At 33.4% G+C, this 27,956-nt stretch overlaps 2 protein-coding genes across 3 annotated transcripts in view; one reads left to right on the top strand and one right to left on the bottom strand.

Annotated features, from left to right (window-relative positions):
* Positions 1-11,633, bottom strand: part of LOC126814671 (TBC1 domain family member 12) — a 41,791-nt gene extending 30,158 nt beyond the window's left edge. Inside the window, exon 1 of one of the 2 annotated variants that reach the window (XM_050539977.2) lies at positions 10,195-11,633. In XM_050539977.2, coding sequence (XP_050395934.1) covers positions 10,195-11,483 — 1,289 coding nt within the window. In that variant the 5' untranslated portion in view covers positions 11,484-11,633. Of the gene's footprint in view, positions 1-1,628; positions 1,654-10,194 lie in introns of those variants that run through there. The other variant, XM_050539979.2, reaches the window with a different exon arrangement.
* Positions 11,634-12,977: 1,344 nt separating this feature from the next.
* Positions 12,978-26,251, top strand: LOC126816664 (zinc finger protein 91). The gene is made up of 4 exons (XM_050543378.1): positions 12,978-13,126; positions 15,945-16,126; positions 18,628-18,741; positions 20,519-26,251. Exons 2-4 carry the CDS (start codon positions 15,988-15,990, stop codon positions 22,174-22,176), a joined length of 1,911 nt encoding a protein of 636 aa, XP_050399335.1. The 5' UTR covers positions 12,978-13,126; positions 15,945-15,987; the 3' UTR covers positions 22,177-26,251.
* The last annotated feature ends 1,705 nt before the right edge of the window (positions 26,252-27,956 follow it).

Here is a 27,956-nt window from a genome sequence, read left to right as displayed (position 1 = left end):
GAAACAAGGAGTATTAATAACATTGCTGTTGATGAAGATCTGACACCATACAATAGATGGTTTATTTGATGTATATTTACTGTTATGTGTGGTGATGGTGATATAGATCACAGACATCATCTGATATAACATGTAGCCTATTATACTTTATACATGCATATAATGGATCTTATGCCACGAAAATTCAATAAGCATGTGGTGTACTGTTTTACAGACAACTATTTGCTGGAAATTGAATGTTTTTACACAACATCTTGTGTGGATTTACATGTATACTGTGTTTGTTAATCCATCTACAAGTCAGTTTTTCAAAGATTAAATCATATCAAACTTGTGCAATGATATTCCGCAGAGTTACTACTCCTTTCACTGAAACTTTGTAAGAGGTTTATATTTCAGAATTGCTTTACAATCTGGTAAACATTTATTTTATAATTTAGCAGTGGGAGGAAACCAGAGAACTTGACCAACCCCACTGGGTTAGGCAAGTGACCCTACTCCATTTCCATTTGAAACCACTTTACTTGATGACATACCTTATGATCAACAGTGCATGTGTTAGACCAATAACAATGCAACTCCTCCAAAATTTATAAACATACTGTTAATAGCATCCATCCAATTTCTGATCAGGCTTTTAAAACAAATCAAGCAGAAACATTGCTGAAATTTGTTCTGTTGAAATTGCACATAGTTATCACTAATAAAATGCAGCCTACTGAATCACAAGAGCCTTTAGTATCATTGAAAATAACAACATAATTATATTGGTCAATATGTGTGACTGCAATGTTCCCTCAGTAATGTTTTATTAAAACAAATGTATTTCTAATGGTAGCCTTCCTTCTACACCTACCAGTATGCTGATATTGTTTAGACGATTTTTGTGATAACTGAAAAATTGGCAAAGTTGGATAATGAGATTTAGAGTATAAAACGGAATAACAATAAAACATGTTTTTTTTGCACTTCAAATCAACATAATGACCTGTACTGTCTATCGTATTGTTTTCAGTTATCAAAAATACTAATGGTTTCACACCGATTCAAAATTAACAATATATTCTCACCATCTCACATTATAATTTCAAAATTTAAACAGGCATCACAGTGGAAAGCCAAGACGCTAAATCTTAACAAATGATAAAAATTGGTGCCATTAATTTAGGTAGGCGTTTGTATAAAAAGGAGCAAATTTCAATTATTAACTTAAAGGCCAGGATGCTAAATACTGACAACTGACAAATATTGGTGCCGTAAAGGTAGACGTTTGCATAAAAATGAGAAATTATTTAATTATATTCAGAAGCTTCAAGGCAAGATTATTATCTTCTAATTATATAGCAATTCATCATCTTTTTCACAAATATTAATAGTTCTTCTTAATATATCTATTTATTTTTATCATAAGCTAATCAAATCTATATTAAAAGAAAGCTCTGCTAAAAAAATTCAGGCAGAAAATGGCAGCAATCCATCAAATTGTTATACTTTATGATATATTAATCTTTATATACTATATTTATCAGTAGATTTACATTTCTATATAGGTCTCCATTAATTAAGGTGTGACCTGATTATATGATTAGGTTTATGTTATATGCTTATAATTTAATTTATACACCTACCTTACATATAAGTTTACATGTTATTAGTGGGATATGTTTATGAATTTCTTTACATGTACGCAACCCTTTCAATATCATTCTTTACACAATATAATGTGACTAAGCATACATGAAGTTTCAAGGGAATATTCATGAAATATTTTAATAATAATAAGCATATGAATAACATAAGTAACAATAATGGTGTAATGTGAGAGTGTACAGGATAAAAAAAATAGTTGTCAGGGAACATACGCCCACAGCGGCTAACACATGAGAGCTATACATAAAGGGAGTCACATACATTTTTATGCTTTTGTAGGTAATGGAAGCATTTACATGCACAAGGCATAAAATTGATCAAGGGATCAACCCTAGAAGTAATTATCAGAAATAATAAAATTCAATGGGTCTCTAGTCAGTAGCCTAGCTAGGAAAGCGTGAAGGTTCAACAGCATTAATTTGGCCTACAGCATTGTATTGTGTTAAGTGTTTGTGTTTTAGGCCAAACTCAAGGACATCCCTGGGCAGTGCAAACTCTATCCACTAACTACTGCTTCTACTACTACATGAGGCTGATGTCCCCCGCCAAAATCCCAAAATAAATAGATGACACATTGATTAATTGCACATTTATCTTTTTCAATAGTATTGATCATCGATACTTAGTCTAAGCATAAAATGTTCACAATCAAACTCAAAGTAAAGGTTTTGAAGTATCTGGTAGTGAAACCATACGCTAAGTTTCATCACTCTCCATCAGTTAGAATCAAAGTTATCTTGTCCCAAAGCGGGACATGTTAATCATCAAGACATTAACCTAATGAACATCTACATCAAGTTTAAACATTCTACCTCATGTAAAAGCAGAGTTGTTATTTGCCACAGTTTAGACCAATCAAATTGCCTATCGCTACTTAGCCTAAGCAGAAAATTCTCATCATTGAAGTTAGTCACGGTATTGATATAATGAATCTATACTTGGGAGTATCATCGCTCTCACCCAATTAGAACCAAAGTTCACTCGGCAATCCTCAGCAGATTCCAGTATCCTACATCTAGCCTCAGTTGTATGACGAAGTCCGCCATTGAAACTACTTTCAAGTTCGCGGATTACCAACGGCGTTGCCCATGAAGATACCTTTGAAGAATGTTTTATCATACAAATATTTCAAAGCCTGAAGCTGTTTTTCTCTCAAGTTTATCCGATTTTCATTAGACAATGACAAGTTTGCACTGAAAATTCTACACACTTTTCGAACAACGCAATTGTGAAAACTTCTTTCTAAAAGCGGCAAGTTTTCCAAACAAGTAAACCGGTGCCACATCGCAACTGTATAGGGGTAGGTATATACCACTTACCGTCATACAACCAAGGCTACATGTAGGGTACCGGAATCTGCCGAGGTTTGCCGAGTGAACCAAAGTTATCATGTTTCAAATTCTCAACCAATCAAATTGCTTATCTCTGCTTAGCCTTAGCGGAAAATGTGTATGATCGAAATCTGTCAAGGCATTCACTATTCACCTAATAGTAATAGACACCTACACCAAGTTTGAACATTCTACCTGAATTAGAAGGGGAGTTATTGTGTTCCAAAGTCTCGACCAATCAGATTGAAGTCTCTACTTTTCTGAAGCAAAAAATGCTAATGAATGACTACACCAAGTTTGAACATTCTACTTCAATTAGAAGGAGAGTCATTGTGTTCCAAAGTCTCGACCAATCAAATTGCTTATCACTCTGCTGACCCGGAACAGAAAATACTTGTTATCAACTAAGTCAAGGTATTGAGGAATTATTTGTAATGAAACTATACACAAAGTTTCATTGCTCTCACTTAATAAGAACTAAAGTTATCATGTCCCAAAGCATCAACGGATCAAATTGTTTATCTCTGATTACCCTAAGCAGAAAAATGCTCATCTTTGAACTCCATCAAGGCATTCACCTAATAAAACACATACACCAAGTTTTAACATTCTAGCTCAATTAGAAGGAGAGGTATTGTGTCCCAAAAAGTGTGATGGACGGACAGACAGACCCATTTTAATAGTCCCCTGATTTCTTCGTAAGGTGGGGGACAACAAATTAGCAGCTGATATAAGATAACTTATATAAGATTTTCCTGAGTGATAAAAGGTCAAAACTCCTACAATAGTTATCGGAAATTAGATCACACTGATACACTTTGCTTGTGGATGATGACAACAATATGGACGTGGATGATGATAATTACCAAGACATTTAAAGGAGACATTGGCACCTAAAATAGGACACAAATGGGTCGAAGCGCACATAACAATGTAATATGAATGTATATAAACTGATTTTACTGTAATTTGGGTGCAAACTGAATGACAGTCTTTAGCATCTGGTTATTTCAGTCTACTCCGGTAGAGTCTCCCCTTGTGGGATATGTTTAGCCTCGTTCATCAAGTCGCCTCATTACAAATGGCTCTCGAAAGCATTCTGGCATGCCATTTGTGTGCCAAGTTTAAAATTTGCATTGTGTCTTAAATATTGGATACCAGAAGCCCATCTTTTCATGGTAAGATAACAACATCAATGTTGATTTAAATTGACCAATAAGTCGTGTTTGCAATGTCGAAGACTATGGACGATACTGAGTTACAGACTTGGCTACTTTAAACGTATAATTATATGTACATGAGTAGTCTATCCCTGAATTGAAACTGAACAAGTGTTACATATATAAGCTTTTCTACTGGTATTCATAATTGTAGTGCAAATTTAAAATTTTCTCAATTCTGATTGGCTCACAAAAATTACCACTCTTGTAAATTCTGTGTTATTATTACATGTATATCATTCTTTAGCATTAATGTTAGCATACAAACTATTCACTTCAAACCCTTTTCATAAAAATCTATGGGTAATCTGTATGATATTTACAATGCAAAAACCATTAATACATGTAGCTACAGTGTGTAAACTAAAACATAAGATTTTATTATTTTCATAAATTGTGTCTTAGGTTCTAATTATCTCAGGACATGTTAAATGCACAATAACACCAGTCCTTTTGAAATCATAAACAGCAAGTCTTTATCGACAAACAGCAAGTCCTTTTGAAATCATTAACAGCAAGTCTTTATCAACTACTTAATTACACTTTGTTATGATTTAACATGAGGTTATTTATAGAACATATATTAAATCATATATAGAGGTTTTTTAATGAACATTTTAGATATAGGTTAATGACAGTCATTTTAAAAAAAAAAGAAGGTTGTCATACTCATAATCAATGAATTAAATTCCAAATATACTACAGTATAAACCTGAGAAAACAAACTCTTGTTCCTCTGGTTATAGCTCTAGGATTAACTGTTTCATTGTAACGTATTTGCAACACAATTTCCTTTATATTTCTGATGTACAAACAGTTTTTCTTACAATATACATAAACTTAATTTGCCTAAACCTCTTTGATCTGGCTAAAAAATGATTTTTTCTTTTATTTCACTTCATTTTACAGTTAATAGTTATGTGTTGATTTTGTTTTTCTGTTATGAACCAACCAGGCTAATGAAAATGTGCATACACCATGCAGTGTTACTAACTAAAAGAAGACATTTTGTGCATGCAAACATGTACATGAGAATACAGTTTATTGTCTCAACCAAATGACTAGATACCTTTCTTTACTAGGCCCTCCATCCTGCAACAGGACAGGGAAATCCTGTGGAACTTAGTCGACCAACATTGAGACTGAACCCAGGACTTCCTGTTTACTGAGCCAGTACTTAATCTATTGGTAATTGTTAAACTAGTTATAAGCAAATTGTTAAATAATACCAGTAATAGTAATACATGTACGGTATAAAACTGTTATGACTAATACCCTGCGCCTGTACATGTAGGTGGATATATGCGACTCACAGATTTTAAAACCTTGAGTAAGACAGGGAGAGTACACACCTACTCAAGACAGAGATATCAACCTACATATTCATATATACCGGTACAACAACAATAGGCGTGGCAAGGCAATAAATTTATCTTTTTCATCTTCTACAAAGAATTGTAGTGACATTAGGCCAACCTGTAGCCTACAGCTATACAATTAATTATCCATGCTTTATGTTTAATACATTCAGACACGATAAAATAACTAGCACAAATGATCTAATATGTCATCAAGTTCCACAACATTATAGGTCATTTAACTTTCAAAATAGTTGATTTTCTTGTTTGCTGCATTTTGTCCTACAACATGTATTGAAAGTCACTCTGTAAATGTAGTAGTAATAGACTTAAAGAAGCTAAGTCTCTAACTCAATATCATCAAAAATCTTCAACATTGAAAACACGAATTATTTGTCAATTCAAATCAACATTGGTCTTGTGATCTTACAGGGAAAAGATGGGCTTCTGATATCCAATATTCAAGACAAAATAAACATTTTACCATTGGTACACGAATCGTGTACCATAATGCGTTTCAGCGCCATTTGGAACAAGAGACTCAAAGAACAGGGCTAGACATATTCCACAAGTCATGTCAAATGGTGATGCTATATTCTTATCTTGAGAGCATGCGCAATAAATACCGTCGGTGTTGACTGGAAAAACCAGAAGCTAAAATTGCCATTCACATGAGACTTCTGGCGTATTTCGCCGAACATAACTGATTAGAAATTACAGTAAAAACAGAAACGATTGAATGTAAATCAGTTTATATACATTCATATTACATTATTATATGCGTTGCGACTCATTTTTGTCAATTTCTAGGTCCCAAATAAATATTAGCGATTTAGCTCCTACAGACTGTACAAGTAATAGTTTTAACAGGTTATATTGTGACACTGAATTTGTATAATGATTTATTAACCAGGAACTGGTTCTAAACACTTTGCAAGTAATCTTCTTCTTTTATGTTAAAGATGCATTATGTAAGAGATAAATCTGCTTATTGCAGGTCTTTTTTCTGGCTTCAAATCTAAATTATTATTTAGACATTTATTCACATGTCATGACAAGTCAAAAATCAACTCTCTAGAACATCAGACAGCCAAGATTTTAATGGATTTGAACACCCTTGAGATTTAAAAAGTTAGCGATAAAATGGATAATCAAGACTTGGCCTTGGATGTCAGGTACAGTTTTTACAATAATAAAGGATGAATGCAACATCTTTACTTCACACAGAATAAATTTTCAACATATTCATTTTTCATTATCTGTTTTTGAAGTACGTACAAGTATTAATAGCAAGACTGACCAGAGTTCTTTATCTAAATCTTACCTAATGCATCTTTAATCCACATCTATGTATACATGCATATTAAAGAGATATCACTTTGTTGATAGAAGCTGTCTAGCCGGTAAGTGAACTCTTTTTTGTTATGTGCATATAATACATTTTAGTACTAGGTACATTGTAGTAGTACAGGATAGAAGCTGTCTAGCCGATCAGTGATGTATGTTGTTAAATTCAGACTGTGTACAAAATTTAAAATATATCTGTGTAAATCCATTGTCAGGAGGTTTTTAAAATAAAATCCTAGTTTAACGTTTTTAATTTAAAGTTTTAATGTATTGTGCTTGATCACAAATAGTTCAGACTCCAGAGTTTACAGTGTGTGCATTGAGGTTTTTTAAAATAGATTATAAAATAGTAATGATTACTACATAATGACCCTTTTTTTAAAAAATGTGTTCTGTGAGCTTTATGTTATGGGAAGTAATAAAACACTGTGAGATTAAAAAATATGTTCCACATGTATAGGATGGATAAATATATTATTATTATTGTAAAGTAATCTCTGCTGTTCGTACAGGAGGTGTTAGGATACATGTCGTGATGAATAGATCTTGCAATTAGTAAATTTTAAACATGTATGTAGGCCGACAAAACCTAAACCAATCAGTACAATTAAATATACCAGTGGCAGTGACATATCAGCAATGTCAGCCTGAGCCTCATCTCATCTTTGTACTGTAGCCAGATATGGTAATTGCATATAAAATTACAAATGAAAACAGGCCAGGAAAATCATGATTAAGCATACAGTGAATAACGGCATGTACAATCTACACTCAGGACAACATAGAAAACAAAGTGCTGTGCAGACATGGTTCCATGTAGATAGGACCTGAATTTGTACACTGTATTGCACAATAGTGCATATTTCTCCTCATTGAATCTGACTGAAGAAAAATACAAACAGTCCATTATATGTCCCTTCCTCCATTTGTAATATACATACCAAAATTTGTAACTATTTTTTAGATAATACACTGACCAGAATCAGAATCGCAGGTGTACTCACTAAGAGGTGTTGGAATTCATGTGCAATATTCGTTAGAAACTAGTTAATCAACAAGGTTTTTCAAAAAGATCAAGGGCAATAACTCTAGCAACAATTAACAGATATCATTGAAAATCAATAGATGTCTTCATCTCATGAACATAAACCATAGGAATAGCCTACATTTCAAGTCAATTGGATAATAACTTTAGCCCCTAAAGCATCCACAAGATTTTTCAATGTGATTATGGACAATAACTCTGACAATAATTATCAGAAATCGTTGACAACGAATATAACCACTAGTGTATAAATTTCAAGTCAATCAGATAATTTTTGCCTCTAGATTATCCACAAGCAATTGTGGACAACGATCCATCAGACAGGTGGAGGGACAAGCATGACAACAGATTCTAAAATCTGTGTTCGGCTGTTCTTGTTAAAATTGAAACTTGATCTAAAACATAATTAAGGCAATATGAATATAATGTAGTACATCATACTACATTTAATTCTAAATAACCCATACATTAAACATGTATATATATACATGTTAGATCCACAATCTATATTTACCACCCCCAGCAGTATGGCTAAAGAATATGACCATTGATAATCTCCCAAATATTTAGCTGCATATTTTGATCGCTACCATTTTGAAGTTTTACCACCGGCGATTTGAGACTATACATGTACATTCTACAACACTCTCAGTCAATCAGTCTATTCTTACTACATGTATGTAACTCATTGGAAAATTGTTTGAAACTAAAGTTTTATGATCAGATATATTTCAAATCCTATTTCGTTTCGTTTTTTATAGTTCAAAATTTCGTTTTACTTGTCTTTACTACACTAGGATCTGGAAGAGTTGTCATCATTGACGTGTTCTGGATGTGAGGGATTAGCCAATGAAACAGTCTGTCACAGCGAGCTTTTGCCATGGGGTGCACGAAACTGTGGGTAATCCACTAGAAACATGCTGATTGGTTAATCAAATTTCTGATGTCATAGGGTCAAAAGCAGCTCGTATGACCTCTGACATGACCTCCCAAAACATCTGATCAGATCTTCATGTAGTGTAGGCCATCGAAAGTATAAAAAAACGAAACGAAATATAGATCTGTATTTTAATCAGAGTGATATTTTTCCATTTAGTAAACACACCATCCAGACAATCAAATGAACCATTTGCATACGATGAGAAGACTATAGCCGTACAGCAGTCATTACTGAAGCAGTCGTTATACTGCTAGTTAGGCATTTGCACAATGTAGGCCTACACAATGTATTACTATGTGTACATGTAGGCCTACATGGAACAGGAATTATGTAAATATACCAGCACTACAGGATCAGGCATACTTTTGATGAAAATGATAGCAATAGCATGCATATAAAATTAAAAACATCAAATTCCAAGCAAAGGCTCATTTCCAAGCATCCAGTTTGTAATTACATGTACAAGTTTGCAGGTTTGTTGTTGTAAAATTTTATTAAACAAGACCTACAAGAACTTTGCATAAATGACTTGCATCACCTATCGACTACCTGATCAGATTTGACATAAATGAATAGTATTCAGCACAAAATAAAACATTTCAGTTGAGGCTGACCTTAAAAATATCTTTGTTTCGCCTAACGCGACCGACTAACTAAAACCACCCCGACTTAAATTATTTTATTGCACTTTTCCGCGATCTTTTTATTTTATTTTGTGTGTCAACCTGAAATATATCACGAGAGTTATTTCCCTTTACTATGGCTATGGTTTGATTCATTATTGAAACTGGTTGATCAAGACGAAAGGGTCATAGGTGTCGCTTCTCAACAAAATGGTTGCAGACGAAAGCACGTCCATTCCCACGAAATGATTCTGCCTCTATGTCTGTGGGGCGTCGTTTTAAACATGACGACGATATTTTCAATATCCGTTTTCGAGAAAAATAAAGGCACAACCCGCACGATCGTTAAAAACGTGTTGAGGGAGTTTCAAACGTGAGTTTGTCGCAATTTGTGTGCGAGTCGTGCATCAAGAAAAATCCCGATGTCATTGATTTGTTTGCCAATAAAAGAAGACGAATGTTTGCACCCGGAAAATTATCAAGCTGTCAAATTAGCTCTTAAAAAAAAAAATCTGAAAAAAAACCCGACCTACCGACCCTTCTCCTCGATTGTGGGTCGGGTTTGGTGAAACAAAGATATTTTTAAGGTCAGCCTGAACAGAAAATATTTTGCACAAATCTTGAAATTTTAAAGGCCTGAAATGAGAATTGACATTTTCAACTAAAAATATTTTTTTTACCTGGAAAGGAAATTAGTGAATCCTTTTTTCTTTGATTTGGCACCTTTATCATCAATACAACTATCAGTATCAAGGGGGATATTATGATGAGATCGCTGATATGAGTTACGAGAATGTAAATTAACATCCATAAAGCCTGCTTCATCAGTCTCCAGAGAAAATGTTTTAAATTCAGAGTTATCATCCCCAACTGAAGCAGATATAGAGAAGTCTGTTCCTGTACTGACACTTGATAAACTTGATGTGTCATTGTAAGTTCTACCCATATGATCACTGGAGTTACCATGAGGTATCAAACTCTCTACACTATTTAGAGTTACTTGATCTAAGTCTTTCCCTGACATAAAATCAGGTCCAACATGATAGGGATATGCTTCTGATACACTGGGGTTAGATAATGGAGATGCCAGTTCCGAAGACATCTCTTCCGAACCATTGTTTGATGCGTGTGATTCGACAGACAATTGTTTGTCAATTTCTGCCCCATTTAGATTTGTCTCATTATGACTAATCTCAGAGTCTTGTTGCGATTGTGATGTTATTTGACCAGTAACTAACTGTTTGGTGGTTGGTAAATACACTAACGACATATTCTCCATCACGTATGATAATCGGTTTTGATCATTACCAATAATAACTGGCAAATCTTGTGTCAAAGCTATAGGTGACATTAATAAGCCTGCCTTAATTCTTGCATGAGATTTATCATTTTCAACAACTGTATTTATTCTACGATTATGATTAAGAAGCACTGAATCAGACACACTTCTACCTCTTCCCATTATAGATTCTTGTTCATTAACTATTGGAACAAATCCGAGGGAGACTTTGTTACTGTTTTTCTCGGTCATATCACAGTAATCATCATTGCACAAATCTACTTCTGATATATCGGTTTCTATATCCGAGGATATATCCAAAAGTCGTCTAGATCCTGAAGGTTCATTATTATTGAGCATATTATTATCTCGGTCAGGTCCATTCATTTGTTTCACTCTGTTTTTCAGAACATCTACATCTTGGTATGTACCTCTGTCAAATAAACTGAAAGTAACTTCATTTTGCTCATCACTATCTTCTCCTTGACGCATATCAGATAGCGTCTGAACACTTAAATTTTCACACATACCTAACAGTTTCATTGTCTGTGGTAAGTGACCAAATTTTCCCATTGTTGACTCTTCAACACATGAAGAAGTAATCGGTTCAAATGTTCCTTTTGACGTAAACTGAATAGCCTGGTCATACGACACACCTTTATCACCATTTTTCCTGGAATCAGGAGGCATCTATTATGATTTTCATGGATAGGATTTAGTCTATAGATATTCTGCCCATCTTAGACACTCAGATAGACAGAAAGAATAAGACTTGAAATAATTTAACCTCACATTGTTGATGAATACAAATTCTCTTAGCAGCCATTGACAGATATGCTAATGAAGGGGTGGATAATATCCTACTCTCAAACCCCTAAGGTTAAGAACATAAACAAACTGTCTGCTTGTGTAAGAAGAATTGTCCATATCATGCAGTGAATTAAATGGCATAAACCTTGTATTTTTGGGGGGCTTTTGTTTTCTATTTTTTAGTAGAAATATATCATTATGAAAATCATAGAAATATATTTCTATTATGAAAATATAAAAATGATAATTTAAGTAGTCTCTATCATTCAGACAAATATATTTTACATAATTCTGGGTATCCAAGACTATAATTTAAGGTGACTACGATTTTAACCCCAACTGTATATTTTGTCGAGATGAATGGGGATATTATGGGTCGAAGTCGAACACGGCTGTTATGCCACATCCCAATAATTTGCAAATGTGTGTATAAAAATTCGATCGGGGGTGATTGGCAAGCTAGCAAAACGTTAGTATCTTGATAAATTCGAGTTTTTTTCATCCCCGAACCTAAGTTTAAAGGGCAACGATTCCTACACAGTTAATGTGCAGTTATCTCTTTGGTGATGACCCTTGGAATGTCACCACAGAGATAACTTTATAGAAATGGTGACCCTTTAAATTTAAACTTTTGAAAGTTTAACATGGGGACGAAATATGGGGACGGAAGATGGAGAGAGTGAGTGAGAGAGAGAGAGAGAGAGAGAGAGAGAGAGATTCGCACTTGAAGCGTTACAGATTTCAAGGATAGCGATATTCTTGACGGAATTAAACCAAATTGAAATGGGGTTTAACGTCCTACCTTTCTGCACCGACGGGCTAACGAAGACAGGCTAAATTCCAATGTTCCAATTCAACTGTAACATGGTGAATTAAGATGCCTGTAGGTAGGTTTCAAAATAAATACTTTTGGAAAAATGATTTTTGAAAGTCAGTAAGCAACCCCCCACCCCCAACAAAATAATTAAAAAAAAACAACTAAGTTTAACCCAGGGTTTTGTTACACGAATTTACATTGATGAAATTTTCCCCTTTTTTTTTCGTAAGGTTTAACTCCGCTTCCACTGAAGGTGATATCACAGACAAGTGGTCTTATTTTGGTAAATGTAGAAGGAAACCATTTTAAAACCCACGATATTCAGAAGGCGCTCCTATCTCCCAGCCACATATTATTGTGCCCAAAGCGGGGGGGGGGGTCTAAACAAGGTTCGCAAGCCAACGGTAAGCGACCAATTACAGCCCGAGGTGCAACACTTTAGGCAACCCACCGCATGAAATATTTTCCCATAACGGACACAAAAAGCGTGGCTTCAAAAATCATTTACACCGTTCTTACATGGAGTTGTTTCCCCTTTTTTTATATTCTGACGGAAGTTGACTAGATAATATTTTTTCACTTCTTTAGGCTATAGGTATAGGTATATCTACACAATTTCCCACCTAGTAAGTGGAGAATGTTCACGTAAAATGAATATAGGTAATGAAAAAATATCAGATAGATGAAGATCAGCAAGATTACCAAGGTGATGAAATTCCCAGTGATAGGATAAACAAAAAACTTATTTTCCTGGGAACGTCACTTAGACTAAGTAATACTTAACTAACTATGACACTCGGTTGGATTGGCACTGTACCGGAACACTCAACAGGCGTCAGTGCGATTCCGTTTTGTTTGTTCTTCTATTGATATAATTATGGGTCTGTTCATAAATAATGCGGTATTATCTATGATCTGGCTCTGCTAAATGATTAACTTTTCGAGAACGTTTGAACCACACATCATCATGGAGACGATTTAGTTTTTTATTTACTTAATACTAATACTAATAATACAATACTAATTAAATACTAGATCTACCAGAACCTCATTATTGTGAAAATCTAACATAATATTTCAATTATAATTATATAGAAATTTGCAGAAAACTTGCAAAAAATGTATGGTAAATATGATTAATTGTCATTCAATGACAATATCTCTCTATTCCAGTTATCTCCCATGTTCACTCATTAGGCTTAAAAAAATTATTAAATGTACTACTACTATCAAAAATCAATCTATTTCTGTAAAATAAAGGGTTAATACTACCAAAAATTACAATTATTTGAATAACAACACATTTGTTTGTGGAAAATGAATTACTTGATATATCATGTGCTATAGTGCTACATGCTTATACTCTACAGTAAGTACAGTACGTACATGTTTGCCATTGAGGTTATCGATCTAAAAATAATTCAAGCCAATAATACTATGAAATATGCAAATAGAATTGTTTGCCTTCGTGCATGCATGCCGTTAGCCAATAGTTACTGTGAATTAAGACGATTCTAACTAATGATAAAATAATTTTTTTGCACACATAGCGACCCTCAGCCCTTTTTGTAAAATTTCCTCTTGATTGAATATGAATAGCCGAAACAATAAAACGATGATTATTTTGAATCAGTGAATAGTATTTAAACACCAAAACAAAATATCAACTGAATTGTTCTTGGAGCCAGCCGTAAGCGTCCACTGCACTGTACAGTCCCGGGCCTGTAATAATACAAGATTAACTAAAAATGAAAACTATTATTGATCTACCAGTCTAGACAGTGGTCACCTTCTGAATGGCGATATTCTGCCAATTGAGGTCATGAAAGTTATACTCTATGAAAACAATGTTGTTACGACAAAAAGTATCAGTCAGCACAGATAATTATAATCATTATGAATACTATCTCTTTCCATAACAAACAATGCCGTGTGGAAGACTCAACCAACATATTTTGATATTTGTGGATAATTTAACTAGACATTTCGTGTGGACAAGTTAACTGGCATGCTTCATTTATCACTGATACTATATAAAAAGACATTTCAAATGTTTGGACTTTTTATGAGGAATTAACTCATTGATATTGAAGTAATTCAAGAATTCTATCAATTTTGATTAATAATATTAATAAGGTAGTATATTTGACTACTGGGTACTGATACCTATACATGTATACATAGACTTTTTCAGTTTATTGTAAAAATTTTGTAATTCTGTGAATTAACTAAAAAAAAAAATTATAATTCAACCACTGTGTTATATTAGTTTTTCACAATAATATGCGGTATATTTTTCACAGTATTATGTAGTACATGTATGTGGTACAATGTAGTATTTAGTTGGTATTGGGTAGTATTTGGTAAATCGAATGCCGGTGGAGATAACTTGGAAATCGATTATGTGTTGTTTTATGGTCGCAAATGGGACATTAAAGATGCACTTTGTAAGAGCTAAATCTTCCTATTGCAGGTCTTTATATTGGTTTCATAAGTTATATAAACTATTATTTAGACATGACAATCCCATAATCAACTCTGTAGATCATCAGATGACAGAGATTTAAACGGACTTGAGCGCCTGCAAGATTTAAAAATTTAATAATAATAAAATATTTATGTTACATCTTCCAACACTCAATCAAAATAAAGTAATTTGAATAAAATTTTCAATATATTCATTTTTTATTATCTATTTTTCAGTAGGAACAGACAGCTCTTGATCTAACTCTTACATAATGCATCTTTAAATAAAACATTAATATTTCACAATATGAAGCATTGAAGCTGCATCATTAAAATGTAATATATTTTAAGATGAAACATGTTGAATGTATAATGAAGTTCCGATTCAATCATTAGACGTGCCTTAAAGTAACAAATTTACAAAGACTCCAAGCAAAAATAAAATGAAAAGTCCTTGGTGGTATTTTTTTTTTAATATTCTCAATAAGATGTCTAGAATATACATGTAGGGTAATGAAAGCACAATTTCAGATCATACTCACCCATTAAACTTATAATTAAACAGGCATTCTGTGGGAGCTAAATCTGCCTATTGCAGGTCTTTTTTGGGCCTTAAATGTTACATAAACTATTCATTAGACATTTATTAACATGGCAAGATGAAAATCATTCCTCGATGCCATCGCATGTTTCGGATAGTGAGAAGATTAGAACGGTTTGACCATTTAATGATTTAATTATAAATTGAGAAGTGAGGCTATTCTTCGAACAAACAATACAGTGGTTACAATCAATGCACACATCTTGTCAAACCTTCAAAAGCTAGTATCTTTGCTCAGAATAAAGTAATTTGGCTGAAATTTTCAATACACGTATATTCATTTTACATTATCTATTTTGCACTATTATAGCAAGAATGGCTAGATCTTCATCTAAATCTTACATACTGCTTCTTTAATTTAAGTAGGCAAGTCAATTGAATCAAATATACTGATGATTAAATTAACAATTTTAAAAAAAACTAATCTTTTTCTCCATTTTTGTTCTTGAAAGCACAGGTCTAGATGGGAATTGAAAAGGATTTTAGTGTATTCTAAAGTTATGGATGACAGCAGAACTGGTACATCTTTAAATGGCCAGGATACCCTTATTGTTACCATCGTAGAAGATACTGCGAATTCTGAAGAAAAGATGAAGTCAAATAATGATCTAAAAATGACAGATGATGATCTTAATTTTGGTATGATTTTTAAAAAGATTGGTGTAACTGTTGCTTTGTTGCAGATATTCACATTTGTTCAATGAAGTTGCTTGACCCCACAGGAGTACCTTCATTGGGATGTATTTATGAGCACTTAGTATATGTTACACATTGAAATTGATAGATATGTTACCCAGGTACATGTAGTGCTGTTCAGATTTATTCAAATGTTTTTTCTGGACCAAATGCGGAAGGGAAGTGGCCAAATATTAGTCCCTTATGTTAGTCCCGATATGACTTAGTTTGTGTCGAGTGGATGTTATACCCCATTTCTCTCTCTCTCCAAATGAGGACTAGACCGGGCAAACCTGATAGGGAACTTTATGTAGTGTATTTTCAGCTTTTCGGAAACTGCTTGATGTATTTCAGCAAAATTTAGAACATACTTCCAGGATTATACTTATTTGTTAAAATTACTTGCTTTGGCTTATGGTGGACATATTTTTTTCACATTTTATGACCTCCATAAGGGTAACTGACTGAAATGATCTTTTTTACATTCTGGGGCCAAATTATGTTTTATAGCCAAAGCTTGGCGAGAAATCTTTGTTTATGGCCCAATGATAGTTATCTCCCCTTAGCTACTTTTTTACTGTAATTAAGTAAGTAAATTTATTGCATAAAAACGCCCACAAGGAGCAGCATACAATTACAAAAATGACATTAATACAATACAACAAATATACATGTAACAAATAAATGAACTGTTGATGACAGTTTAAAGGGTATGGCTCTATTCTTGTGAATCTTAAAATAAACCAAAATGTGTCCAAAAGCACAATTATTGTAACATGAATGTATATAAAGTGATTTATATTCAGTTTTAAAAGAAATATTGTAATTTCTAATGTATTGTGTTCGGTGAAATACATGAACGGTCCAAATGTCCGTCCACAATTTAATGGTGGACAGTCTTTAGGTCACATTTTTTATCCGATTTTGACAAAACATGAAATATGAGTTTATTGACCACTTATAATATCAGTGCAGAGTATAATTTGTGTTGCTCTTATCTAATATTTGATAACAAAGAATTAAACTGAAGAGACTTGATCCATTGACTAAAATGAAATGGGGTTTAATGTACTACTGTTCTGCATCGACTGGGATAACGAAGACGGACATACACCACACAGTGTACTATGAAGAAAACTACTCATAATATCAAATTCCAACTGCCAAGGATTCTTTTATGTGCATGCCAATGTGTACACAGGATCTTGTTTTTTCTTCCCATCCGAATGGTATACATTTACACTGTCCCTTGCCAGGCCCTGCTTCCTGCACCTTTAAAAAGGGGGAAACCATGCTGAAAAATTCCAATGAATTTTTGCGACCAAAACCAGGATCGAACACAACCTCCCGGTTACCGAGCCACATCGGGTCCCATACATTGGCTGTGTTGTTCATTGACTCTGTTGTTGACTACATTCGTTATTCTTGAGCTTTATGGGTTTATTCAAGCTTCTATAAGGATGCGTTCATCTAGCAATCACTCCTTTGGAACAAATAAACCTGCTTCTAATTGAAGTAGAATGTTCAAAGTTAGTGTAGATGTTGTGTGAATGTATTGACTGAGAATTTTCTCTGGGGCTAAGTAGAGATAAGCAGTTTGGTTTGTTGATTTTTTGAAACACTATAATATAACTTTGATTCTTATTGAGTGAAAGTGATGAAACTTGCTGTATAGTTTCATTACTTCAATACATGTACCTTGACAAAGTTCAATAACGAGAATTTTTCTCTCAGGTTAACTAGAGTGATAAGCAATTTTATTACTGGATGCTTTATAAATTTGCAAATAATTAATGTGTGTCAGCTATTTATTTCAAGATTAAGGGTTAGGGCAGTGATTCTCAACCAGTGTGCCGCGAGATCTTCCTAAGTGTGCCGCGGAATTTTGAACGGCACACCAAGAAAATGCAAAAAACCACATGATCCCAATTGAGTATTCGCTGGTATCTACTGATAAGTTCATAGCTTTGTTTTTCTTTATTTAGTTCAAGTCAGTCTATGTGTCTATGACTAGTCTCTGTCTACGGTTGTATGCCGTCTGACTTGCCATGTTTTTATTTTGCATAATTCGGATATTTTAAATAAGTATTCTTTCTAAGTGTGCCGCGGAATTTTGAACGGCACACCAAGAAAATGCAAAAAACCACATGATCCCAATTGAGTATTTGCTGGTGTCTACTGATAAGTTCATAGCTGTGTTTTTCTTTATTTAGTTTGAGTCAGTCTATGTGTCTATGAGTAGTTTCTGTCTACGGTTGTATGCCGTCTGACTTGCCATGTTTTTATTTTGCAAAATTCAGATATTTTTCATATGTATTTAGCCAGGTGTGCCACTATGTTTTCTTGTGTTTCAAGGTGTGCCATTGGCAAAAAAAGGTTGAGAACCACTGGGTTAGGGACATAAACCTCACTGTTGGCTTGTTGTCAGAAATATTAAATTTTATTTTTTATGTGTAATATTTTAGATTTGTCTTCGTCAACAAATATAGAAAACAGTAGTTTTACAGATATTCTACAATGTGGAGAGTGTGGTCAGTCATTTCAAAATGTTATAGAATTTCTTACTCACAAGTCTACACGTAAGTCTCAATAGTTCCTTCCATTTTTTGTTTCTAGATCTATTTGTTTCAGTTTATGAAAAAAAAATCACAACGTCCACATCATACACCCCACAGTGTTTCGTTTAATTAGAGCTAATCCCACTAAACACTGCTTTAATGGAAGACCCCAGATTAAACAAAAGGCTGTCATGTTGCTGTACTTGGGATAGATTTGATTGCACAGGAATAGACATACTCCCGCAAATGCTCAAGTATCAGAAGCCAATCCAGCAATGGGCAGAGAGGGATTTCTCAGGCCATTGCTTCAGGAATATGCGTCCACATTTACATTTTATTGCATTATAGATTTACATTTCTGACATTTTTTGTCAACAAGAAAAATATTTTGACTGAACTGAGCAAAGCTCTTTTCATTAAATTGTTGATGATTATTCTGGGAGTATGTTACTGATATTGGTCCCAAATTGTTTGTATATATCCATTGTACAATACCATGATCCGTGGAGCATCCGATATCGTTTAACAGAAAATGAGGCATAACAAGAATACAGATTTCCTGCCGAAGGATATATTATGTGGCGTGGCCAGCAAGTATTATAGTGGTGGGGTGGGGGTTGTCTGTGAAAATACTAGAGGTAAACATATTATGGTTGTAATTACTGTATGTGATTTTATATGTAATTGGTTGTCAATTTCTACCTTTTATAACACAACACTTGTGCTGTATATTTAGAACAATATAAGATTCTGTTGATTATAAATTCGAAAGGACTTTTATGGGTCCCAGAACTGATCCCTAATTATTCAAAATCACAGCTACTCAAATATCCAATCGACTTGACAACAAGTTACCCCAAAAAGTTACAAAACTTATTCATATATTTTTTTAAAATGCTACTTCATAATTCATATCGGCGTTATATAGTTATACAATGAACTTCAGCAATCAGAAATAAAGAATTTCCAACCATAGAAATTAATTAATGCTAATAGTTGATTATATAGTATATTATTAGTATCACAATTGCAGGTTTTAGTTTTCTCTTCATTGAAAGATTTAAAGTAATAAATGTTGGCGTAAAATATAAAAACTGAAGCGAAACCTGTTCTAATTAATAATAGGAACATTTAAAATTTATCTTTAGGGGGTCTTAGCACCAAACATTTAGTTTGGAACGTCGAAAATGAGCTTGCATAACAGAACCAAAACGCTTTGGAGCCTGTTTCAAAAATAAGTAAAAACTGTTAAATCAAAATCTCTCCGAATTAGTTTTACAACGAATGCTATACATAAAGATACTAGTATCACCCAGTACAGGAAATGCCACTGGATGTACTTATGTATCTAAACCAGTGGCATTGTAAGACACTTTTGCACCCCCAATTAAATATAAACACAAAATCATAATATGGAACAACACCAGGACTGTTCACGGAACCTGGCTAGTGAGCCAGTGTCTTACTCACTGAGTCACTGTGGTTCCCTTAGTCCAATGCCTGAGATATTAAGAGCATTAAGTAAAAAATCTTTTTTGAAATACTGTCAATTACCGTTATATTTCACAGCTCCACTAATCATGAATATTGTGTTGCCCTCAGATACATTTTATTTCAATATCTACCGGTATTCCTGTTTTTCGTTCATTTAGTTTTCAGCTACGCTCCTTGAATGACAGCCATACTATTACATCTTGACCCTCCATGACTGACAGCCCTACCATTACATCTTGAAAAAGTTTTGAAGAAGAATTCTATAATATTGATTTTCATTAATTGTTGAGTCTTTACATTTCAGATGCAACTACAGCTCAGGCCGTAGGCTGTGCTCTTTGTGGCCAGTCGTATAACAAACAGTCTTTTCTACGTGATCATTACAAGAAAAAACACTATGTAAAGTTTATAAAAAGTGACAGCCCAGTTAAGATCAACCGAAAACATATTATCAATAATCCTGTTAGCGATATCAATAGTCAAACCATTGATCAACAATATCAAGTAGAAGAAAAAAGCCCAGCTATTGTTAATGATAATCAAGCATTACCAGATAGTTCCATGACAGATAAATTAAACACTGTCCACGTTGTTATCACTAAAACAGATGATCAACTTGGTGATATGAATATATTTGATAATGATTCATTAATGGAACCCAATGCTCCACTGCCTGAAAACTCAAATTCTCAAGAACTCAGTATTAATGAGGAAGAAAAAATAATCCCCATTGAAAATGCTGAATTAAATGTAGAAAAACCTATTTTGGAGAACTGTATAGAAAACTCAACTTTAACCGAAACTGAAACCGCAACCAAAAGTCAAACATCAAAACTCCTGAAAAATAATCCCACAGAAGAAATCGATTTTCATTTTATTTTGACAAACAATACAATAAATGGGAAAAAATTTCCATATGGTAAACATGGTTTTAAATGTCTACACTGTGATTTTGTAACGAGTTGGAGAACATCTCTATGTAAACATATGTCTGTAGAGCATACTGATATAATGGCTATACATCAGTTTATTGAAATCAAATCTCCAGAGTTAGATTCCTCGCAAAATTTACTCAGAATGTCTGAATATTTAGCTAATAGTCAACGATCCAAAGAGCTGAAAGTTAAAAAATCGCGGGGTGTGGAATCGCAGGATAAGCCCGGTCATTATCCATGTCTTCAGTGTGAAAAGGTATTTAATCGTCTACGATATTTACGTAAACATGTTGATATTCATAAAACGGAAAATAAATATTTATGTGATGAATGTGGTAAAGCATTTAAAACAAAGAATTATCTCTCCGCTCATCGTAGAACTCATAAAACAAGATTGTTTCGCTGTACACAATGTTCTTTTACCTCAAATGTTAATTCTTTAATACACTCTCATCGACAGCTTCATAGTGAAGGCAGTGTGCTATGCGATGTATGTGGTCAGGCTTATTTGGATAACTCGACTTTAAAAAAACACAAACGTGTACACGATATGAATAGACCATTTGCTTGTACTTTTCAAGGTTGTACTTGGAGATTCAACAAAGAGGCCTTATGTCAAGCTCATATTAAATCGCACACTACGATTGGTCAGTTTATTTGTCATGTTTGTAATTATTCGTTTCGACATAAACACCATCTTCAGCGCCATCTCAGTCGAATTCATGGAGTGACCAACTCGAAATCGGATGATGTGAAAAAAGAAGGGGTGGACAGTGTTTCTAATGATGCTGATCCTGATTCTAATACTGTTAATTTTGTTATAGATTCTGAGATAAGTCCCGATCAGTTAGAATCTGCCATACAACAGGGTAATTTGGTTATTAGTTCTACTGATGTCGAGGGTAATTGTACAGTAAATTATGTCACATATCACACGTTATTAGATCAAGATACAACTGTAGAAGGGGATGCACAGACAATTGTTATACCTCATTCAGATTGTAATCAAATTATATTTCAACAGTAATAATTATATGTGTGTTACTGTTAGTTTGCATGTTAAACTCTCCATTTTCTTCCTTCTCTATTCATGATCTAGTGAATTTGATAGTTTATTGACTGTGTCCCTTATCTGGAAACTTTATATTTTTACCCAATCTTTCCACTATCTGATATGCTCTGCAGGCGCTTAAGTTTAGCGGATTTTAAAATGCCAGCAATCATTAAGCTAGCTTACCATCGTCTGTCACAATGGTGAGGCAGATGATCAGGTTTTGAAAACCCAGCTCACCACCTATCATTGAGAATGCTTTTTTTTTTCTAAACTGGCTTATTTTGGCTATGGGTCGACTTAAATTGCCATCTTCTACTCACTTACTGCTTTCCATGGAACTCTTATGTTTATTTTAAACAGTACACTTAGTAGAGCTGGTGATATTCCTGGACACAGATATCGCAATATATTTTGAAAACATCGCGATATAATCATTATATAGCGATATTTTATAAAATGTCAATAATTTCAATTTATCTTTAAAAGTTAAAAAAAACATGTATTAAAAGTTGGAAATACCCCCGGAGTATTCATTTGACACTTTCTAGTCAATATTATTAAAAGTTTTTAGCCTAAGTACAGTATGGTACCAAATTTACAAACAAAATTTAATGAGCTGGTTCAACCACAGATCTATCTATAGCCATGAAGACTTGTTAAAAATATTGGTCTATGTTGTTTATTACAATTTTAATTACCAGTATATTAATTATATTTTATTTCAATTAAGAATATTTACATGAAGGAGGCACAAAAAACATTTTAAAAAAGTTTGTGTTCTTTCGACCATGCATGTGTTCTTTAACGATTGGATATTATTCATTTACCCTAGCAAACTCGTTTTTTCTCATTCAAGCGAATACCTTCTTGAAAATGCATTATGCAATGCAAGATACTAAATTATACTATAAAACCTAAGTGTCCATTAATTTAGTCAAATACTTTTTCCGGATCACGGACAGCCATGACATGTCTGACGCTGAATGATAATCAGTCTACAGTTGGCATTATTTTTATTTCTGCTTTATTAAAAGTTAATTCAATCTGAAAATCAATGATTCCTTTAGAAAATCAAAGCATCTGTATAAACAATTCGTCAAGAAATTGAATAGAAGCAGGGATAATTCTAACGGTATTGGTCGGGTGGAAAAGTGAGCGAGAAGTCATGTGACGTAAACAAAGCTCTTTGACCAGCATTTGCTAACTTCGTGGAGTGAACAGTTATTCATAACTGAGCAATGACTAGTGTCTGATTACTAACAATTTTAACTAACTAATAGCAGATATCTTAATTTATCAAAGTTTTTTGTTCATAAGTCAATGTTATCACCTTTACTGTTCAATAAACCGAGATGACAATTCCAATATTTTGGCAAAACAAACCCAACACCTAGCCTTCTTTGCCTCTTGTCATCTTGCAGTCGATACAGCAATTTCATATTTCATTCTCTTCATTTTAAAAAGTACCATATCAATCGAAGCAGGAATGTGGACATATATTGCAGCGTTAGCGATGCTCTTGTTGTTTCATGTGTTTGCATACTCAATTGCCTCCATTCGTACTATCAAATTTGCACCCTAAAGTTAAAAAGCTAACTCCGTTTAAATCAAAAGAGAACTATTTAAATAGAACCGACTAACAGAAGAATTCTTACCATGTGTATAATTTAAGGGAAGAGATATGAGTGAGGTTGGCTTTTGATTGTATATGTAGATTGTCTTCTATAGTACTACATTTTTTGTCCCCTGCCTTTCGAAGAAAGAGATAAACAATTTGATTGGTTTAGACCATGGAACACAATAACTTTGGTTCTAATTGGGTGAGAGTGATGAAACTCAAAGAATAGATTCATTATATCAATACCTTGACTAAGTTCGATGATGAGAATTTTCTGCTTAGGCTAAGTAGCGATAAGCCCAATTGATTGCTCAAAACTTTGGAACATAAAATTCGGCTTTTAATTGAGGTAGAATGTTTAAATTTGGTGTAGATGTTCATTTGGTGAATGTCTTGACTGAGTTCAATGATTAACATTTTCCGGTTAAGTGAAGCAGACTAAGCCATTTCATTGGTCGATGCTTTGGGACAAGATAACTTTGATTTTAACTGATGAAGAGTTATGAAACTTAGTGTATAGTTTCACTACCTGGTACTTCAACACCTTGACTGAGTTCAATCTAAATATTTTCTGCTTAAACTAAGTATCATCAGTTCGATTGCTTGATACTTTTCAAACAGATTAAGGTGCAATTAATTAATATGACATGTCATTTATTTATTTTGGATTGCAGCTTGGAACATCAGCCTCACTGTTGGCTTGTTTTAAATGATTTGAGATTTTAAGGAATAAGTCATTAACTTGCCACCAATTTAGGAACAGTAATATCCCTATTTTTTATGTTTGGTGATTATTTTGTGCAATTACATAGGCCTACATGTAACCCTGAAATCAGTTTTATATTCACTCCAGGCTCATTGAATGAGAATAGGATTTTAACAAGAAGTAAATATATTGATATGTCAGTATCTCTCCCTCTCTTAAAGGAAAATATATTTCTGATCTTGTAATTATGTTTCTGTTATTCTTCATGTTATGATTATTATTGATTTGTTGTTTTGTATTTACACAAATAATTTCTATACTAGATAAATCTATGATACATTTACATAACAGTCCATAGGAAAACATCAACCAATATTTTACAAATGTTGGAGATACTTCATGAGAAACTTTTTTGACAAGCTACAAATTTTAATGTAGCCTACATTATGCAGTACACTTGCAAAACCACAAACAATTGAGTACTGGCGTTACTGTTCAGCACATAAGTAATGGACATGCTAAAATATCAATCTGATTAAAATACAGATCTATATTTCGTTTCTTTTTTTTATACTTTCGATGGCTTAATCTACATGAAGATCTGACAAGCTTTACTCGAAGGTCGTGTCAGGGGTCGTACGAGCGGCTTTTGACCCTATGACGTCAGACATTGATTAATCAATCAGTGTTGGCGTTTCTAGTAGGTTACCCACAGTTCCGTGCTTGGCACACCAAGAAGTCGCCGTAACAGGCTATATCATTGGCTTATCCCTCACATCAACCAAAACGCCAGTAATATAACAACTCTTCCAGATCCTAGTGGAAGTAAAACGAAATTTTGAACTATAAAAAACAAAACGAAATAAGATCGGTGTTTTAATCAGACTGGCTAAAATATCAACGGTGGATACTGTATAATAATCTGTATTAATTGTGTTGTGATATTCTGGTAAATATATCATACCAGTTATATTATACTGGTGGAATACTAATATACATTGTAAATCAATCTCAAAAAGTAAAATTTTGCAAAAATTTGCAAGACACTGATCACAATTCTTTGGAATACAATTATTGTTTATTTCCCTAATATTTTTTAATGGTAACAAGCAGCCCTAATCAAAACATCACAATAATCTTATTCCATAGAATTATTGTATGGTGTGTATATTCAAATAAATTACTAAATGTCAGCAACTCGGTTTAATAATTTTCTACTTAATTTAGCACAATTTGGTATAAAATCAAATGTATTCAGCTTTATATAGAGATGAGATGTTATTGCCATGAAGTGGCTATCAACTTTTCATTAGCAACAATCTACTTAATTACATTAGTTAACAAGCTTGTTTACAAATAGTATGCTTGATAACTTGATTAAATTTGCTATACTATAAAATACATTATCATTTCAAACCAGGAATTAAATACAATGTATTTAGCATCATGGGGGAGTGCAAGTTGGGGAAGGGATAAAAGAATTTTATAAGACACTAAGAATTGTAGTAATAAATTTTTTTACATTTCTATTATTTCTTTGTGAATGGATATTATAATACTCAAAATGCTATTTAATTTTATTGTGGTGCATGTTACTATATTCTGGTTTTTCTATTTGAAGAATTTGAAGTTATTAAAACATAGATTATAATTTATTAATTATACATGTCATTATGTTGTTGTGTTTTTATTTATGTAATGTTAATATGAAAAGAATTATCTGATTTTGTTTTGTTTCTTTGGATAAGGGAGCGATGGTAGTCGTGCAGTAAGAGAACTGGACTCTTGGATGTCCCCCGATCGTTACCCGAAAAGAATTTCAGGATTTTTCAAGCCTGGTTCCAACTTGTCCACATAGTTCATGTGAGGCTGACAATTAAAGTGTTACCTAGTCATACTGATGTGAAGAAACACTAAGATCCAGCTGTGTGCACATAATAACAGAACCCTTAACAGCTCATAACTCCAGAAAAACAATTAATCAGATTTTAGTCTTAGTATGACTGAAGTATTGTGTTGATCTTAAACTTGGGATAAAATGAGTTTATTGATACATCATTGTTTATTTAATTTTTCTTTCCCTTCCAACTCCTTTTCTTTAAAATTTAAAGTTGTGTCAAATTTTTCTCCAATTGGTTACGAAAAACAATTAATGCTATTTGAAACAAATTAATTTCAAATTTTACACAAAAATTGTTCAACCAAAACTATGATTTAAAATATTACAAATCTATATATTGGTAATAGGAAAAAAAATTGTTTTCAAGTGTTATAAAATCAAACCTTTATTCTAAAATGTTACAAACATTTGCTCAAACATGTTCTAAAATGTCATAAAATCATTTTACATACTGTTGTGTAATCAAACAAATTGCCTGCAAGTTTGGCACAAAATCATTGAATATGAATTAATTTTGTGAATTAACCGTTAGGTATTGACAGTTAAAGTAATTTGATATCAAACATTTCACAATATCTCATTTTTATCATTTCACCAACCAAATTGGATATTGACCAAAATTTTGGATTTAAGAAACTTTTGATAAGTTTTCATGAGAAACAGGATAGCTGTGGAACGAAAAGCAGATGGTCTCCATTGATTTATCAATGAACAATATTTTTTTCATCAATTCTAGCCAATAGTACATATAAGAAGGGAATGAAACATTTCTGACAAGAATTAATTTCGATTCATGTGAAATTGAAACAAATTCTGCACGCGGTGCGATCCCGCGCGTGAGACCGTCCAAGACAAAAATGCTTCACGCCAAGAAATACTGCGAGGGTTGTGCATTTCTCAGATATGTCGATTTTTGAATGATGTAAACTTGTACACTACTCACACGACTACTAGGCACCCAAAGCATCAATGGAAATCTATATTTTGAATGATTAATGTGAGAAACAAGCCCGTGTTACGAGAGAGGAATAACAGCGAGAATCTATACAACGTTTTGTTGTCCAGTGTCGGCTCAACTTGCACCAGCTGACGGCTCCCCATTTGGTCGATAAACGTTTAGCTTGCTTGAAGCACTCCTCATTGAAATCTCGAAACACCATCGTCTCTTCAAGTGTTGGTTTATATTATCCAACAAGAGGTTTAATCCACGTATTCAAACTTTTTGTTTGCCAATTAATTACCTCCGTTTATGAAACTGAACCCTTACTGTACATTTTCTTATATAGATCCATTAATGGTGTCTATAGATACATCATGTACTCATAGAATTGTGATATAGTTCAAATAGATTTGACAACTATAGCTGCAAGAATTTTTCAAGAGAAAAGAAGTTTACAAATTTTCTTCAGAGAATAATATCACTTAAACAGAATAGGGCCTATTGCGATTTTGCAAAAGCACAATTTCCCCGCCAATATCTATCAGAAACATGGCTGTATTTCCATTGTTGGAAGCTAGCGATTGCTTGT

This window comes from Patella vulgata, chromosome 3 (assembly GCF_932274485.2).
Source record: "Patella vulgata chromosome 3, xgPatVulg1.2, whole genome shotgun sequence".
Taxonomy (NCBI): Eukaryota; Metazoa; Mollusca; class Gastropoda; family Patellidae; genus Patella; species Patella vulgata.
This window is presented reverse-complemented; position numbering and strand designations above follow the sequence as displayed.